We start from the raw sequence: 18,770 nt of genomic DNA, 5'->3' as shown, positions 1-18,770 counted from the left end.
CAACTGTAAACAAGTGGATTTGAGAGAGAACATGCCAGAGTTACTCTCTTGAGGTAAGGGCTCCACCACACCCCTTCCTCTAGTTTCCAGTCACCTTGGATCCTGCCAAGCGCAGGTTGTTCCAGAATGAGATCTTCTACCTATGAACATGGGAGTGATAGGATTTCCCCAAATGAATGCTTTTCGGGTTTTACTCTGTTTTCGTCACTGTTCAGAAGGGCAGAGGAAGAATTAGAGCCATCCTTGACTTCAAAAGGCTCAACAAATGGATGAAGAAAACAAAGTTTCAGATGGAGAGCCTAGCTTTGATAATGACGTCTGTCTCAAGGGAACTTCCAAACCTCAGTGGATTTGGCAGACTCATACCTCCGCGTTCTAGTGTGCCCATTCCAGGCTTCTGAGATTTGCTTATGGCACAGGTCACAACCAGTGTCAAACATTTCCATTTGGTATCTCATCAGAATCTGATATCCACACTGGTCAAGTGCAGGTGCCCAACTATTGCTCAGTGCCTTCAGCCACTGGGCCTCCTGGTCACATGCATAGGGATCACCCCAATGGGTGAGATCACATATCCACTGTCTTCAGGCTTTTCTTCTGAAAGGATGGAACCACTCCTCAGAGTGCATTCAACTTGAGGTACATGTCATTGACGTCTTGAAGCGGAGGACAGTCTGGGAAAATGTCAGCTGGAGTCATTCCATGTGCTTTTCAAACCCTCAGATCCTTACCACCAGTGCCTGCATAGCGGAATGGGGATCACATCTAGGACCCAGAACAGTAAAGGACATCTGGAGCTCTAGGGGAAAAAAACCACAGATCAGTGTCTTGGAACTCAGGGCAATCAAATTAGCTCTTCTTGGTAGCTCTGGAATCTCAGAAGGAAATCACATCCTGGTCCAGTCCAACAATATGACCGTGAATGCATACATTAAGAACCAAGGAGGAACCAGATGCAATGCTTTACAAGTGGAAGTGATAGAGAAAATGGAGTGGGCAGAAGCAACTCTCCTTTCTTCAAGGCAAATCACATAAGAGGGAACTGAACCAAAAGGTAGACTCGCTCAGCAGGCCCATTGTTAGCAACTCGAAATGTTGCGTAAGCCAGAAAATCTTAAACCTCCTCTCACAGTTCAGTCTCCCTCCAGCTGACTTGTTTGCCAATCACAAGAATGCAATGTGGCTGAAATACTTCACCAGGGAAGCAGATCCCAAGGCTATGGGGATAGATGCTTTGTCACACAGATGGCTTTAAGGCCTGCTATACACTTTCCACCCTTTCCTCTCCTAAGGAAAGTGATCCATAAGATAAGGCAAGAAGAAGAAAGTGATAAGTGTTAACTCCACACTGACCAAGGAGACTCTGGTTCTCTGACCTGATAGAATTACAGCCGGAACCACTATTGCACCTACCATTGAGGCCCAACATCCTTTATGAAGGACCATTCCTTCATCTGGACTCAGACTGTCTTCATCTAGCAGCCTGGCTACTGAAAGGGAAGTGTTAGCTGTGCTCGGCCTATCTTCAGAAGAGATAGGAGACTTAGCTCTCCTCTAGGAGAGCTTGCATTCCAAAAGCCTAATTTGGACTAATTCAGCCTTTGATGTTGAGCACAGAGCAAACCCAAAAGATCAGGGGATTGCAGTTATTCTAGACTTCTTCAAGGGGTGGATAAGGAATTAGCCCTCTGTAGTGTACTGTTCCCAGAATCTTCAGGTTCCCTGGCTGAGAACCTTCAGGTTTCCAGGCTTCTCAGAGCAGTCAGACTGGCGGTCGGACTGATCTTCTCTAAATGGGATCCAACAAAGCCCTAACCACTCATCCTTGTTGAACCCCTGACTTCTGCGTCCTCATACTATCTTTCCATCAAAACCTATTTTCTGGTGGCCATCACATCTGCCCTATGAGTTTCAGAACTGGCAGCTTTATCTATGCAGAAACCTTACTGCATGTTTCACGATGACAAGGTGGTGCTAAAAGCTCCAGATATTTTCTTGCCAAAGATGAACTTTCCTTTCCATGCCTCGCGGAAGATTGCCCTCCCTTCATTCTGTCAAAAGCCACAGCACCTCACTGTGAAGCTGTGGCACACTTTGGATGTTAGAGCACAAAAGATTCACATCAAGCATACGAAGTCCATGAGGAGTCAGGCATCCTGTTTGTCTCCTTCCAGCTAAACTCTAGGACTCAGAGTCACCAAGCTCTCCCTTGCTAGATGGATCAGATTATGTACCAGTATACATTATGTACCAGTATGGATCAGTATACAATGCAGCCAATGTTCTGTACCAGAAGGAATCAAGGAGCTCTCCACAACATCTATGGTGACCTCATGGGCCAAAAGAGCATGTGCTTGCACCACAGAGATCTGCAAAGCAGCAATATGATCATTGACTAAAACCTTTGTCAGATGCTACAGAGTGGACTTTGTCTTCTGCAGAATGCTCCTTTGGCAGGAAGGTCTTAAAGGTGGTGGTCCAGTAATAAACATGTTGTTTGAGCAATCTTGTAAAAGGCAGAGGTCTTTTTGTTTCCTGTGTGTGTTCTGTTATCCCTTTCTGGTCCTGGTCACTGCTTTGCATGCATAGCAGAACTGTGGGAGACAGTGGGCTGCAGAACAGAAAATTTCTTACCCAATGATTTCCTTTCTGCTAGCACAGTCTCCCACAATTCTGCCCACCCTGGATGGCATGTCAGTCAAGGGTCAACATGTGCTTTGGATAAGTTATCATATAATCAAGGTCTTCTGTACATAGTTACTTGGTTGGCATTGGAATTATTGTTAACTATATTTTTTTCTACAAGTTTTTACTCAGCTGTGGCACAAATCATCTGATGGCAAGTCAAGAGAAAAGGGGGAAATGGCAGCTTGAATTGCATACAGGAAGGGAATAGCCCATCCAGTCACTAAAACATACTTTAAAAATACAAAATTACTAGTCTAACTTTTGCGTAAAGCATCCTGCCTTGTCTTCCTTCCACCCTCCCAAGCCTTTCTTACCCATAAAATGAAAATAAGTGAGTGTGCTCTAGTGTTCATGAAAAATTTCTCCCCTCTTATAAGTGTAAAGCAGAAGCATATCTTTCATAGTACAATGTTCCTCCTGTCTTAGGTACAAACAGATATTTCAGGAAGGTAGCCTCCAAAATGGGTCTGAAGATTACTTTTGTTGACTGTAGCAAATTGGAATGCCTGGAGTCTGCAATCACACCAGATACAAAGGTAATGGAAGAATACTCCTGAATTCCATTTGCAGTGTGTCTTGAATGATTTTATTTTGTTCCTTTTACAAACTGTGTAGCAATTCTTAGGACAGGTTTTTATTTATGGCAGAAAACATAAACACAGATCTTAAAAGTTCTGAAGTCTCTTCTTGGGAACACTCTGCATTTGGATGGCAAATTCGGAACACTTCAGGGGCCATGCAGAAAGGGATATTTTTTTACTGGGCTAGTAATAAATGTTTGTTCAGAGGTGAATGTTGTAAAGGGGCTTCTGAGTTGAGGAGGGAAGGTTTTGCTGTTGACTCTGTTAATGGTTAAAAGCTGCTTTTTCATGGGTTTTTTTTTTTTTTTTTTAGTAATGACACTTTTCACAGCTGGATGGGAACATGGCATTTGGCAAACTAATATTAAATACAGCTAATGATTTTTAAGAGCTTTTCTTCAAAATAAGAAAAATTCACTATTATATTGGTAAAGTTGTTGCTAAAGGAATTCTAAGAAAGGAGTGTGTGTGTGAGTGAGATCCATAGCATCAGGCCCAGATCTAAGAATGTGAGGCTGTCATTCTGGTGCTCTCTTCAGAATATATGCAAAAGAAGGAAAAGGAAAAAGTGTCCTTTTAAAAAAAGAAAGTTATAGGTGATGGTACCTGTAAAATACACAATTTATCTAAAACTAATGATTTCTGTTCATTGAAAAATTACAGCTTGTTTGGCTTGAAACTCCCACAAATCCCACCCTGAAGATAATTGATATTCAAGGCTGTGCAGATGTCATCCATAAACATAAAGACATTATTTTAGTAGTAGACAACACTTTTATGTCAGCATATTTCCAGGTAAGCTGACTGGGTGTCTGAAATCATGGGAATGTTGGTACACAGTGATTTATTTATCTTTTTTAATGACTTCTAATGGCAGAAGGGATGACCAGTGAAGCAGTGCTCTTGGCCTCCGGTTTGTTTTAAAGCTTTCACGCTGAAAAGAGGATGCACAATTGGCTCTTTAACTAATACAGATCTCATCCAAAGCACTTTACACCATTTAAAGAATGAATTGGAAAAAGAACCAGCTAGCCATATAAAGATGTGAGATCTATTAAAACAGAGGCAAATTAGTTAATGGTTGCACTAAATCAAAACAATTATCTAAGGCACTAGCACAGTGGTGAAGCTAATTTTCTACCTTCTTTAACTGTGACTTAACATGACCTTTAAATGGATTTTCTGATTTGGTTGCTTTTATAGTTAACTCCTCTTTATAAAACTGAATTCTTCTCCTGTCTTGTTTGTTTTTTAATCTAGGACACCTTTCTGGGCCTTGCACTGTGTTTTTAATTGTTTTCTTTTAAAAAATGTAAACCTTTAATCTCATTTGATTTTGGAGAACAAGTTAACAAAATATTTTAACACTATAACCTCAATGTATTTGAACACAGTATCCTGGAAATATAGAAAAAACTGTTTAGCCTCTCAGCTACACAATCTTTAGTTATTATTTGTGGTAATTTTGGTGCTTATTATTTTGGCCACAGAAAGCTCCCCTATTTTTTCCATGTGTGCAGTAGAAACATATGCAGCAGGAAATAATTTTTCAAGTTTAAAAAATCCTGAGGTATAGTGAATAAAATTCAGACAAAGTATAGTTTCCAGTTCATGCAAAGCCACACACATGCACTTATCGGATTTAATGAAAATTAGATTAATTTACTGCATTTGGGGAACCGGAATTGTCATGTTTGGTTTGCTTTTTACTTTCTTCATAAATTTAGGAGGCGCTACAAAATAAAAGATTTGTATGTGATTAAAGTAGATCTGCACAAATACAAAGCTGTAAGATTTGGCATTGTCAAGGTAATACCTCATATTCTTCCTTAAAGGCACTAGTTCATCAAAGAATATAAGCAAGTACTTAAGGTTTAAGTGTGTGCTTTTGAGTTGGGGCCCTAGTTTGAAAAAAGTTTAGTGATCTTTTTTTCTAATTTGGCTCCGAGTTGCTTCTGCAAGACTTGGTATGGAAATGTGTTGAAGGAGCAATGTATGCAATAACTTGTCTAGCTAGTATGTCTGTTAACTTGATCACAAGAGAAAATCTGTTTCAATTATTAACTCTGTAGGATTGTCTGACAAGTATTAAAACGTAATATATTAAACACTTGAAGTTTTGCTACTGGGACAGTATGCTAAGAGGATAACTATCCCCATGAATTTATTATTACTTCAATATGTTGCATGTAGAAGAAAGCACTAGTGCTTTCATTACTATTCCACTAGTCAGAGATGACAGCAAGACCATCCAAACTTCCGTACATAGTCGGACAGCAAGCTTTTCTCCCTTCTTTTGTTCTGAGTCTATTAACTACATTGGCCTTTTAACACACTGAACAAACACAGTATAAAGGTTAAAGAGTAATAATTTGCAGTCTGTAATTTAGTGACTGATGTAAAATCAGATCATTTGTTAGAGAAAGCAGCTGTTTGTCTTGTCATTTCCAATTACTCTTTCCTTGGAAGAGCAATTTGAAAACTTACGCAAATGTGAAGAATTCTGTTTCAGTTGCTCCTGCTCTAAACTCTTCAATTTTCCTGAGGCAGTGTCATTAAGGTGAAAGACAAATCCAGACACGAATGTAAAAAAAAAAAATGCAATGAACAAATTGGCCTGGTTACCTGGGTTTTCTTTGAAGAGGCTCAGGGTTTTGAGTGGCAGGGGAAGTTATTTTGTATGTGCAGTTAACATTGATTAGGTTGTAAGAATGTTGAAGTGGTTACTATTCTGTATGTGCCTACAAGCTGTCTGGTAGGTGCATTCTGTAAATGGAAATAAAATTTTAAAAACTAGGGGTAGGATTTTGAGAAGTGCTCTGCATTGCGTTGCCTTAGCTCTTCTCCCACTGAAGTCAATAGGAGATAGACAGTGCTTTTGACACTCCCAGCCCATGTGTCCTGTTACCTGAGTCTTCTGCTTTCTGTGGGATGAGGTGAGAGTAGTTTGTGATTTGAAAATGGTGAAAGAATGTTAAATCAAATCTTCTATTTTTATTCTGTTTCAGCGTCCTTTGTCTCTTGGGGCAGATATTTGTATGTATTCAGCAACCAAATACATGAATGGTAAGCGTCTGAATATTATATAGCTCAAATGCTCTCTTGTGATTTTGTTTTGTTTAAAACCAATAATAACCGCCATAAAATATCATTTTCTATTGCTGCTTGATGCTCTTTGTTCTCCATATCTGTCTAAAGAGCTCTTGGAAATCCTTGCTATGAGGAAACCTATAAATGGGTGGTTTCTCTACCCAGTTCCTGACCACAGCGCATACCCAACAGATATTCTCCAACTGATTTTGCCTTTATTTAGTTAAAATAGCAAAGCCCAAAAACAGGACTATACTTTCAAACCTAAGCTCTTTCCTGAGCAAGGTGACTAGGATTTCTCCCTCCAGGACCTTCTGCCTTTTTCTCTCTTGTCTGTGTTACCGAGAGCCGTTGGTTGTAATGACCCTCAACTGATTGAAAAGCACCTTATGTCATTTGCAAAAATGCTGAGTGGAACGCCACAAGTGACTGGCATTAGTTCCTGAAATGTGTAGGGGTAAATAATCCAGTGGAAGCTTAATAAACTGGGTGCTGCTGTGGGTGGAAAACACTTTCACAACAGATAGTGTGAACTCTGACTGCTGTCTTCCTTGATAGCTCTTAGCTCTGACAGCTCCCTCAGCCAGTGTATCCCTTTAGATCATGGATATCCCCTTCTAAATCCCCACCCCTCATTTACAAACCCTCTTCTGCTCTGTAGGTCCTCCAGCTATGCATCACACCCACTATGTCCTTCAGCAGTGTCCCCCTACCCACACTCTGGTTGGGCCACTCCCCAGCCAGCAACTGCAGGCAGCTCAGTAAAGTGAGTGCATCAGTCAGTGACTCTCAGATGGATTGCTGGCTGGGGCTGCAGTAGCTGGTACAAAGCTGGTAGACAACCCCTCAGCTACCAGGGAACATTACTGGAGGTGAGAGATTGATTGTTTGTTTGTTTTTCTCTCACCGCAGAGAGTGTATTCTGGCAATTTCAAGGGCTTCTCTGAGCTAAAGAGATCAATCAGTAGTACAGCAAAGGGTCCTTTATATTCCTGAATGGAGCTAATGATCTGATTTCCAGGATGAGTCAGAAAAATAGCTCTGTACTTCCTTACAAGACCGACAGCCTGTCATTCAGATGCATATAGGGTCATGCAGCTGGACTTCTGGTTACAATGCTCTATAAACACTGGTTATGAAAAAAAATCAAGCTTTGTTAAAGTGAACAGAAGCCACTAACGTGTAGTGGCCACTACCACTAAAACTGACTAAGAGCAGTATCTACTGTTGTGTCTGCTCCATAGCAACACATGAACTGCTAGATGGAAGTGTTATGTGCTGGTGTTTTTACCTGTTTTCTGGCAAGTAGAGAGCAGGGGTGTCACAAATGTCAGGTATTCTGAGAAGATGGAAGATACCAACTGCTCCACTGTACAAGCAGGCCCCGCCAGCAGCTACAGAGCATAGCAGTAACCATGATCTTGGAGGAGGATAATCTGGATCTTGGCCTGAATGTCAGTGCATAGATGACGGAAGCAGTGAGGAGAAATATCCGATGTCTTGAACTGCAAAAACAGAAAAGGAAATGTGTAGTAGCAGCACCAAGAAAACACACACCCCCCCAACTCTTTATATATTGAAAGCTTCCTGTATACAAACAAGTTAACAGTTTATTGCTCTTCTTTCATCTTCAGGGCACAGTGATGTTGTAATGGGATTGGTTTCAGTAAATGGTGATGATCTCTATGAAAGGCTCAAATTCTTACAAAATGGTAAGTAGCCAATACAGGAAGTTCTTTAAAACTTATTGGATCCAGGTATGCTTGTACACAGCAGAAAGCATTTGGTGTATTTACATATATGAAATCCATGTATTTAGGCTACAAATATGACCCAAGAGTTTAAATGGGATGGACTGTGGCCTAGTGTCCATATCACTGCATTAGCACTCAGATCTGGGTTCTATTCCTGTCTCCTACAAGTCTACCCAGGAGGCTGGTGGCGAAGTCATGTTGCTTCTGTGTGCCTCGGTTTCCCAAGCAGTAAAATGGGGATAAATGATACTGACCGCCTTTGTAAAGTGCTTTGAAATATGCTGATGAAAAGCTCTGTTTAATTCACTATTTGTACTGCTTATACATGGAAAGATTTTCATACTATTATTTTCAAGTGTCCGAACAGGAAGCAAAAAGAGTGGTTAATTGTCCTTTTAATTATGAGGGTCTGGATGTCCCAGGAGATTAGTAAAGGCTTCTATACAAGCCTCTGTTCCTTAGACCAGGGGTGAGAACCTCCATTGAAATCAATGACAACTTCCATTGAGTTCAATGGGTCCAGGACTTCACCTCATGTGTTTAAATTCATCCCGAGTCATCTATTGGCCAATATGAAATGACTTGATAGTGTCAGTTTATTGCCAGGTGTCACAGCTCAGAGCAATTGCACGTGTGATCCAGCAAGGGCAACTACTCTCAGGCTTCCAGCTCCCTAGCCATTGCCTTTCTTTTGTAGACACCCATGTCTCACCCACTTCTTACTGGCATATTTCCAGGCTGCACTGTTTCCTGCCTTCACTGTGTTATCCCTAGCAACGAGAGGTTGCCCTTGCACTCTTGCTTGCATTCTCTACAGAGACTGATCAGTCATAACTTATCACACAGCTCTTTCTGCACAGCCTATTTTATTCTTAAGGTAAAAGCACTGCAGACAAAACATTAAAAACAATAAAAACGCATACTACTAAGCTTACTAGTGATCATCCCAGCCCTAATACAGGATCTTCAATACTCTACCCAAGGGGTTTCTTGATGTTTCAAGTTAATCACAGCTTCAGCTCAGAACAGACACCCAGTCTAATGGTGCCTCAGTAGGCCAAGTCCTTCCAATCCTTCCCTAAGGATTAGGGCCCTGTCCATTTGCTGGATCAGAAAGAAGACCTTGAGCCAATTTGAAAGCAGGCTATTTATCCAAAAACCCTTTCTTTGTCTGTTGGTCTTGGAGAATCCGTCTGAGTGAGTATATATGTGCACCTTGCCAGGGGAGTGGCCTCAAAGGGCTGATAGTGGAGGAATCACCTTTGCAGTCCCTTACTGTAGATACACTTCCATAACAACAGAGACACAATTACATATTTAATACAATGGACCCTAATGGTATTAACCCCAATTCAATAAGCTTTTACTTTAAAATTTATCTTAATTCCTTAAGGTTTGTCCAGGATATTGTTAGTCTGTCACACAAAGATGTTTGTGGTTTGGATTTTTTTTTTGTTTGTTTTTTTTGACCCATCATAATTACCTTTTTAATGGGGACCAGTTCAGCCATGACCAAGGACTGAATATAGAAATGCCTAAAATGAGATTCAGATCCTGGAAAGACTTGCATACATGCTTAACTTTTAGGCTCTGTGAGTAGTCCCACTGACATCAATGGGAATACTCAGCATATAAAAATAGGTATGTGTATAAGTCCTTTGCAGGATCAGGGCCCTAGATAGCAAGCTTTGTCAGGCAGGAACTGTCTCTTAGTGTGTGTTTGTACAGTGCCAACAGAATTGAGCCTCTAGCCCCATTGTACTACAAACCATTAATAACTGCCCTCATCTGTTGGAGGTAGTCCTTTCAGATCAGGATTGAAGCAGTATCTGTTCTATGGGTAAACAGAGGACTTGTGGCTGCAGGGCTGCCAGGATGGTACCTTTCTAAACTTATTTAAGTATTAGTTTTCTCCTCCTTAGTACCCTGCAAAATATCTCCTTACATGTTGTAATGGGATTAATTTCTTCTTACGTGTGTGTGTGTGTGTGTGTGTGTGTGTGTGTGTAAAAGGAGGCAAATAATTAATAAACTCTGTAGCTGGTGTTCATTTTTAATTAGTTTTCCTTTAGACCCTTGACCATATCACTCAGCGTGCATGATAAATGATAATTTAGAAATGATAAATTAGATGATAAATTAGAAATCTTTTATGTTTTGGCAGCTGCATATTTTCTGTCATCTGTGTATTTTTATGAATTCATTTTTATCCATTGAATAAAGAACACTTTTCGTATTCGCCCTGCCTCATGTAAGTAAAGTAATCTGAGGGAGTGCCTTATGTCTGATAAGATTCATCCCTGAGTCTTCAGTGTCTGAGCTCCTGCCTGACTCTTCTATCTTGGGCGGAGGGGAAGAATATACAAACACATGTATTTTTTTTCTCTCTCTCTCTCTCTCTCCCTTATCTTCTTTTAAAGTTTGATACCACACTAAAAATAGTCTAAGTAATATGTTTGAATTTCCAGATATAGGACCAAATTCCACCCTGGTATAAACAGGAAAGGTTCCCATAGAAATCAATGGGAATTGCATCTGTTAACATCAGGGGTCAGTTTCTAAACTAAGAACTTATTCAATAAGGCAGAAGAGGTTTGGTTTTGTTTTTTAATATTTGTAATATTGCATTATTTCATAGCCCTTGGAGCAGTTCCATCTCCTTTTGACTGTTACCTTTGCAATCGGGGTTTAAAGACACTGCAGATCCGGATGAAGCAGCATTTCCACAATGCACTGGCTGTTGCTCAGTACCTTGAATCAAATCCCCGGGTAGAAAAAGTCATTTATCCTGGTAAGTTGCAGGATTTCTGAAGAGAAGAAATTTTTGTTCTGGCTCTGTTTGATATAGGATACTGCATTCCTAAGTGTTGCTGATACAAATCAAATTCTATGGATGTAAGTTACTCTGGCATAGGCATTTATCTTGTAGCTGATTCTATGCTGCTTAACACTTGAGGGTTGCTTTTTATGTGCCTTAGTGTGGCTTGCTCTTTAATGCAATTTTAACAGTCTGAATAAAACAGCTTATACAGTATGTGACTAATTTCAGGACTGCCCTCGCATCCTCAGCATAAGCTAATGAAGCGTCAGTCCACTGGCTGTCCTGGGATGGTCACCTTTTACATTAAAGGAAACCTTGAACATGCTGAAATCTTTCTCAAGAATTTAAAGGTAATTTCCCTTCAAATGAATGTAAACTAATTCTGTAAGAGAACCTGATTGTGACTGAGTTAGTTAGGGTTCTGGTAGTGTGGTGAAAGAGGAAGTGGTTACCTTCAAAGCAAGGACTATCTTCCTATGAGTTTGGAAAGCTTCTAATATATTTGGGTGGTACCACAATCTAAATAATGGATAATTATGAGATGGGACACTAATGAGAAGGAAGAAAAGGAAGTATCAGCCCATTTGAAGTGTTTACAATTATAGCTGGGGCTTATATAGCTAGTTTAAACCATGTGTTGCTACTAAAAGTATTTGCATATCTTTCGACAACTGTTAATACAATTTAAAAGCAGAAGAGCAGTTGCTGATGTAACAATGCTAGAACGTTTTAAAATACTTGACAATGGAAAATGCCTTTTGAGACTTCTTCATGATCCACTTTCCAAAAGGTAGTGCTGCCTCTTTCAGGCAGATCACCTGACAGGTGTTCTCTTAACATGAGCATTGTTTAGCTCCCTTTTTCTTAAACTTCTTTTTCATAGCTATTGTTCTCTGGACATGTTTGGGTAAATTTTTTAAAACGGAACCAATTGGTATCTAAATTGATAGTCAGATTAAGGATTTCTCTTCCTCCCATACCATCCCAACACCACTGGCCCTCACTGCCCAAATAAAATCACAACTGAAATTTCACATAATCAGATAACATCCCACAAACAAAGGTTTGAGTACAAAAATGAGCCTTTCATCCTGTCCTGGAAGGTCAGTCCTCTCTGCCTCTGTTGGTATAATAGGGGGAAGCAAATTCCAGAATCGAGGATTCACCTCCTTCTGAGTGTTTTCACCTCCAGCCCCTAAGTGGCTAATCAGTTGTTGGGCTGATGCTTAAGGAAAGAGGTGTTTTCTAAAATAGACTGTCTGATATACAAGGAGTGGATTACTCCTAAATGCGGAAGAGGAACAATAGCAGGCATGCTGATCCTGACAGCAGCTGCTGCACCCTCAGTAGACACACATCTAGTTTCTGAATGCAGCAGAGTATGTGGAGAGCCTTTTGTCATCTAGTGCAAGAACATATGTACGATTAAAGAGCAGTGATTAGTGAAGACCTTTAATGTGTGGAGGAATCCATTCCTCCAAGGATCAACAACTGAATTCTGTTAAGTGCCCAGCAGTTTGGATTCTCCTCCAAATTTCTGGGTTTGCAAAATCATATGAGTAATCTTGTGAGAAAAGAATCTCATGACTTTTCTGTTTCTAGTAAGACTGCAAACACAAGTAAAATACCTCTGAAACAGTGTTCCATCAGTTCTGCCCTTGATTGGGCCCAGAAAGTATAGGAGTGTGTGAAACTAGAAGAATTAATAGGACAGGAGAGGGACAGGGTAAAGAGAGAGGAGGGAGTAATTTCAATTTAAAGTTTTTAGTTCTGTTCTTATTTTTTTTTTCCAGAGATTCACCCTATCCCCACTCTGACTATACTTAAAGGTCAGGGGTGCACCCTGGTTAGCCCTGACAAAAATTTCTGCCTTAAGTTGCTTACTTTCTCTAGCCTTAACTTGCCTAAAGAAGAGAAGGAAATGTTTTCAGACCCAGTAACTTTTTCCTAGTAAACTACATACCAATTGTTGCATCCAGTATTTTTTCCATGGTATGAAAGTTTGGGTTTATTTTTGTGGTTTTCTAGTTCAGTGAATTCCACTTCAAAATTAAGTAAATTATAAGACGTAATTGCCTTTTTCTCTACAATGTAGCTATTTTAAATCCTCTTTGTTTCAAAGTGAACTTTTGTATTTCCCACTATAGCTTTTTGCGCTGGCTGAGAGTCTGGGAGGATATGAAAGCCTAGCAGAACATCCGTAAGTCAGTCTTCCAGTAGAGATAGAAGATGAAATATTCTTAAATTGCACATACTGTGGAAGAAAAGCTTCCACTGGATTTTGTGGCCATCTTGAAACTGCGTAGTGTTTAAAATTTGAATGTTTCACTTTGTGATAAAGCACTATAGAGCTAATTTTTATATCATGAGCATTTTATGGCTGGTCAGGAAATGAGCAGTGATGTGATCTTATTTTAGAAATTTAAACAATGGAAGACTCTTGCTTTGAATGGTAGAGTATACTGTCTCCAAGACCTTCCCATGATCTCTTCACCTAGCATAAAGTGCCCCTAAAAGCCCTGATTCTGGCTGTTGGAGAATTCCCCTATTTTAGGCATTGTGGAAGATGGCCATAAGGCTGCCTTCTAAGCAGTAGTGCAAGTAGAAATCATTTCTTGCCAGTACTGCACTCATGGGAGGGACGCGAGGCGGGGGGGCGTGACCTTCCCACATGGCCCTCTCTGACTCCTCCTTGCCCAGCCCAGGGCCCCCACACTCTCCCAATCCCCTCCAACAACCCCCTTACCTATCTAAAATTTTACAACTGTTAAACAGATTGAAAGCTTCTTAAATGAGAGAGGGATAATCACCCTACTTTCCCTTAACACACTATCAGTGCCTCCCTTATGTCCAAACTAAGATTATGCCAGCTTGCCTGTATCTAAGTATTGCTCTCCGCCAGGCACTAGGGCAACAAAGAAGCTGCGCCATCTGGGTTTGATGGAGAAGAGGCATAGAACTGTGTGTCATTTGTATCTTAATAGAACTACAGCCCAGATTGTCTTATTATTTTCCTCCACATGACATACAGGAGGGGCAATCAGAATCAGCCTGGCAGAACATGCGTGAGAAATATTTCTGGACAGATAAGCAACTAATCAAAATCACATTCTCTGATCTCTTGGGGCCAAATCCTGTTCCCATTGAAATCAAAAGGAGTTTTGCTATTGAGTTCAATGGGAACAGGCTTTGACAGTTGGAGAGGAAAGAACAAAACCACGCAAGCAAGGGCTATGTTGCTTATGCCACAGGTATCAAAGGCTGTTGACTCATGTGCGAAAGTCAGCAAACATCTGATATTTGTCCAGTGCAAGGGAGAAACCAGCAATCAATGAGGCTAGAACAGTCTCTGTACCATATCCAACTCATAAGTCCATCTGCAAAGGATCAAGGAATATCAAGGCTCCAGATTACTCTAAAGTCCTCAGTCCCTTGGTTAGAATGGACAATGAACATATACTAATGGGAGCAGAGGCTGGAGCAGGAAAGAAGCAAAATGGAGATGTTTCCAGGGTCTTTTAGCTTCTGAAAAGTGAAGGGAAATTTGTTCTCACTGTGAAAGGTGGTATTTGGAATCGCATGGGCAAGTTACATGACCATCACCCCCATCCATTGTGTAGTTAGAATGTTCACAGGAAAAGTCCATTAAGTGTAGACAGGCATTTTCCAGGGTCCATTGTGAGCTAAGTATTCCTTAATGGGCCATTCAACTTGACTTGTCCCTTCACATGCTGGCTAAATACCTTATGGGCATTACCACAGGAGCAAACATGTAGTAAACATAGCTAATATTCATAACTTCAGATACCAAGCTGAATATACATGCATAGAAATAGCATAATCGTAAGTACCAGCTATTTCATGTACATGACTATTCCCAAAAGAGATTCTGAAAAATCACATCACGTACCTGAGACCCTATGTGCCAGCGCCATGCCCCACTGGAGTTTTGTTCTCTTATGTAACAGAGATGGAGCCAGTGATATGTCTGTTTAGCCTCAAAGGGAAAGGTTAATTTTTAGCTGTTCAGGTGTGACTGAGCCTCGTCAGTGATGGCTTACTGGCACACATTCAGGTTAATGAGCTTCACTGTTCCTTTGCAGTGACCAGATTTATGAACATTTAAAGAGTTATGTGATGAGGTGGTTTAAAGCACAAGGTTTTTTAGCTTTGCAAATCTGTGAATCTCTGCCTCTTTGAGACTTTATTATTATTATTATTATTTTGCTGGTCACACCCTCCCACATTATCCTCTCCACCCTTTGCTCATGAGATTATGCGTGTGTCTTGTAGCACTCTTCTGAACCAGTTGCAAGGATTTTTTTTATTATTATTATTTTCCAGTAAGTGTGGCCTGATTCTTTTCTCTTAAAAGGCCTGTAATTTTTTTTCAGGTCCACAGTGATTAACACAAAACAATTGGGGCTGTTAATTTTCTGTGGAATTTGAAGAAAGTTTAAGTTCAACTGTATCTTTCCAGGGCAGTGATGAAAGGGGTGTTTTGTATATACAAGACATCAACATGCTTAACTCCTCACTTTTTCCCCCAAATATGTAGTAGTCAGTCTGTTTATATGGGCGTTGGGTGAGGAGCCATTTCAGCGTATGTATGATTTATTTAAAAGACAAATTTTAAGTAGAATGTATCCTAAACTGCATTATGCTATTGTACCCAAACGTATTTCAAAGGGGGAGGGGGGGGAATTCAACTTCCTTTATAGGAACAGACTCCTGAAACTTATCACAGAAGTGGTCTATAGTCATGCAAATAGTCACATTGTTTTTAATGGGATTGATCAAATGATTAAGGGCTTACAGCAGGGGTGGGCAAACTTTTTGGCCTGAGGGCCACATTGGGGTTGTGAAACTGTATTGGGGGGGAGGCCTAGGGAAGGCTGTGCCTCCCCAAACAGCCTGGCCCACTTCCTGCCTCCTGCCTGCCCCCCTCAAAACTCCTGACCCATCCAACCATCCCCTGGAACCGCCCCCCCAGGACTCCCATGCCTATCCAACCCCCCCTCCTCCATACTGCTCTGAGCAGCAGAAGCTTGCAGCTGCAGGGCCCAGCTGGAGCCAGCCACACGCAGCGCAGTGAGGTGAGGCTGCAGGGGAGGGAGGACAGCAGGGGAGGGGCTGGGGCCCAGCCTCCTTGGCCAGGAGCTCAAGGGCCAGGCAGGATGGTCCTGCAGGCTGTAGTTTGCCCACCTCTGGTTTACAGGATTAGGTTCCAAGTTTGTAAATTGTTCCTGATAAAATGGACAATGCCTGAGCTGTGAGATTAGGAGCTTCATTTGAATAAAGGTGGACAGATGTGTGATAAGTCTTAGCACCATTGCTAAGATGAGGAATATATTTTCAGCAAAGTTTTTGGCAGATTCCTGAGGCAGCTGGTTTAAGGCTGTCAGTGTCCAGCATTATAATCTTCCCTTGTAGTTCTCTCATCCACAAAGCTGGAAAATGAGGCATTTGTTTTCTTTGGTTTGCTGCTTGTTAGACAAATTTGGCTGCAAAGAAGAATTCTGTTTAATTACACTGGAGCTAACATCACTAATTCCTGTCAGGCTGTAGAACTAGGCTGACGTCAGAATCCAAACATCCTCTGGCCAGTACAAAGCAGAGGCAGTCCTCTAATGATCTGGACTTGATGTGATACAGTATTAATGGCATGAATAATTCAGACCAATGAGGAGAAAAAGAATCAAAAACGCTGTTTAAATAAAACACATTCCATCCTCCCCTCTCGAGGACTCATGACCAATGTAAAACAGCAATACATATGATAACAAACTTAAATAAAGCCTTTAAGTTTAGCATACATATTGTGCTGTTAAAGGCACCTGAATGAATGCCCTCCTTAGCTGCAAAGGAGCAGAGTGCAGCCTTGCTGCCCACTCAAGCCACCCCAGCCTGCTAGAAATCTCTTGCAGGTATGGGGTACTGCCCTCCTGCTTCCAAGCATTCCTGCCTAAGTCCTGCTGTAGGTGGCAGGGTGGGGCATGGAGCAGGAGGGGAGTCACAGTTCAGAGCTAGCTTTATATCTGTTCCCTCTTTTGGGCTTCTTAGTGCACACCCTCCAAATCTTAGGTCTCAAGTCTTTAACCTTTGTGTGGTGGAATTCCCTAATTCTTCCACTCTCAGTGCCCTGGGTACCAGACATGACTGCAGGGCTGGTGCAAGGATGTTTCACACCCTAGGCAAAATTTCCACCTTGCACCTGCTGCTCCTCCTCTCCTCCCCCAACCCCCTCTCCGCAGCAGCCCTGTGGCAGTTGTCTCCCCTCCCAGCCCCACAAGGCTGGGAGGCAGAGAAGCAAAGCAGGGTGGCATGCTTGGGGAGGAGGCAGAGCAGAGGCAGGAAGCAGTTCCACTTCATGCCCCCCTCACTGTTACTTGCTGCAGGCAGCCCTCCCCGCACACCTCCGCCTCCCCGGAGCACAATTTTGTCTGCCCCCAACCACTTGGCGCCCTAGGTGGTCACCTAATTTACCTAGTGGTTGCACTAGCCCTGCATGACTGATCAGTAGATCCAACTGGGTTTTGGCGACCTGCTGTTCTTCCCTTCATGAGCTGTGATCAATGGTGAATATAGTGACCCCACACAGCCTTCATAAAACAAAGTATTATTTAATCTTAACAGTAGGAATGCAGCATAGGATATGAGAGGGGATTTTTTAAAAACAATCTATGTACATATCTATCTTACCTAAAGGTAGAGAGAGCCCTGTCTTACCCTGACCCCTGGAGCCCAAGGGTCAATTAGCTCCCCAGCAATGTCTGGGTCAGCCTCCCCCTTAACTGTCAGATTCCCTCAAAGGAGTACCTGTGTGGTTAAACCCTTTGAGGCTGTTTGACCCCTGCCCTCTCAAAGGGGCTGAGTCCCTCCTGGTGGAACTGGTCTGGCAGGCCCAGTAAGTGGGGGCTGAGCCAAGGCTTCGAAGTAAATTGCTCTGCATTGTCCAAATCTTTGCGGAAAGATGTGAGTATCAAGAACCACACCTCCTCTTTCTGGGTACATTTCCTGACAAAACTCTGATTCACACTATCTGCATGCAACAGAGATCAGTTCAAAATACCACATACATGAACTATTACAGGCAGCTCTAAATCCACCACCAGGCATAATGAGCTGCAGTGTACACAGCACTGTGGAGATTCTGGGTGGTGCTGTGACCCGCAGGGTAGCCCTGGAAAGCTGGTGTAACTTACACAGGCCTCAAGGGCTTGGAAGGGCACAAAATCACCTTTGCCTCCCCGAATCTCACCTAGAGAGTATTTAATCTCTGCCTCCTATTCTTAACTTTAGAAACTAGCAGCATTAGTAAAATGGTGAGTGAAGTGAAAACAAGATTCCTCTCTCAAAAATAGTACATTTTATTGTGTCATGGGCTGAAGATGGTTATGTTACTGGCATTTGGATCAACTGAAACTGAAGAACTGCCCCATCAGCCACCATAAATCCAAGGAATATCCTTCAGTTTCTTCCACAGCATCATCATTGGCTTTTTTGCAGCCCACTATTGTTCTTTGGCCTGCCTTCTTCAAAGTGGGAGTCTGAGCCACAAATGAAAGTATGGACAATGGATTCACTAAATCCACATCATGTACAGCAGAACCTCAGGGTTACAGACACCTTGGGAATGGAAGCTGTCTGTTACTCTGAACAAAGTGTAGTTTGGGCTCCAGCAGCTCACGCTGCAGGCCAGGCTCCAGTAGCTTCTGAGCTCCCTCCTCAGTGATGGCAGCTTCCTTGCAGGCAGATTCTTTTTCGGGGGCAAACTGAATTGGCAAGCTTGTCACCCTTCTGGGTGGGGGAGGGGAGGTAAAAACAGCAAGTTCC

General features: G+C 41.8%; 1 protein-coding gene across 6 annotated transcripts in view; it reads left to right on the top strand.

Annotated features, from left to right (window-relative positions):
* The window catches only part of CTH (cystathionine gamma-lyase), a 50,567-nt gene that overhangs the window by 20,567 nt on the left and 11,230 nt on the right, over window positions 1-18,770 (top strand). For 5 of the 6 annotated variants that reach the window (XM_073357361.1, XM_073357360.1, XM_073357364.1 and 2 more), the window contains 7 exons: window positions 3,115-3,224; window positions 3,933-4,064; window positions 6,278-6,335; window positions 7,994-8,071; window positions 10,752-10,904; window positions 11,163-11,284; window positions 13,082-13,134. In XM_073357361.1, the coding sequence (XP_073213462.1) occupies window positions 3,115-3,224; window positions 3,933-4,064; window positions 6,278-6,335; window positions 7,994-8,071; window positions 10,752-10,904; window positions 11,163-11,284; window positions 13,082-13,134 (706 nt within the window). The remainder of the gene's footprint in view (window positions 1-3,114; window positions 3,225-3,932; window positions 4,065-6,277; window positions 6,336-7,993; window positions 8,072-10,751; window positions 10,905-11,162; window positions 11,285-13,081; window positions 13,135-18,770) is intronic. The other variant, XM_073357365.1, reaches the window with a different exon arrangement.

The sequence above is a fragment of the Lepidochelys kempii genome, chromosome 8 (genome assembly GCF_965140265.1).
Source record: "Lepidochelys kempii isolate rLepKem1 chromosome 8, rLepKem1.hap2, whole genome shotgun sequence".
Lineage (NCBI taxonomy): Eukaryota > Metazoa > Chordata > Testudines > Cheloniidae > Lepidochelys > Lepidochelys kempii.
Note: the sequence above shows the minus strand (reverse complement) of the source record. Positions and strands in the feature narration are given on the sequence as shown.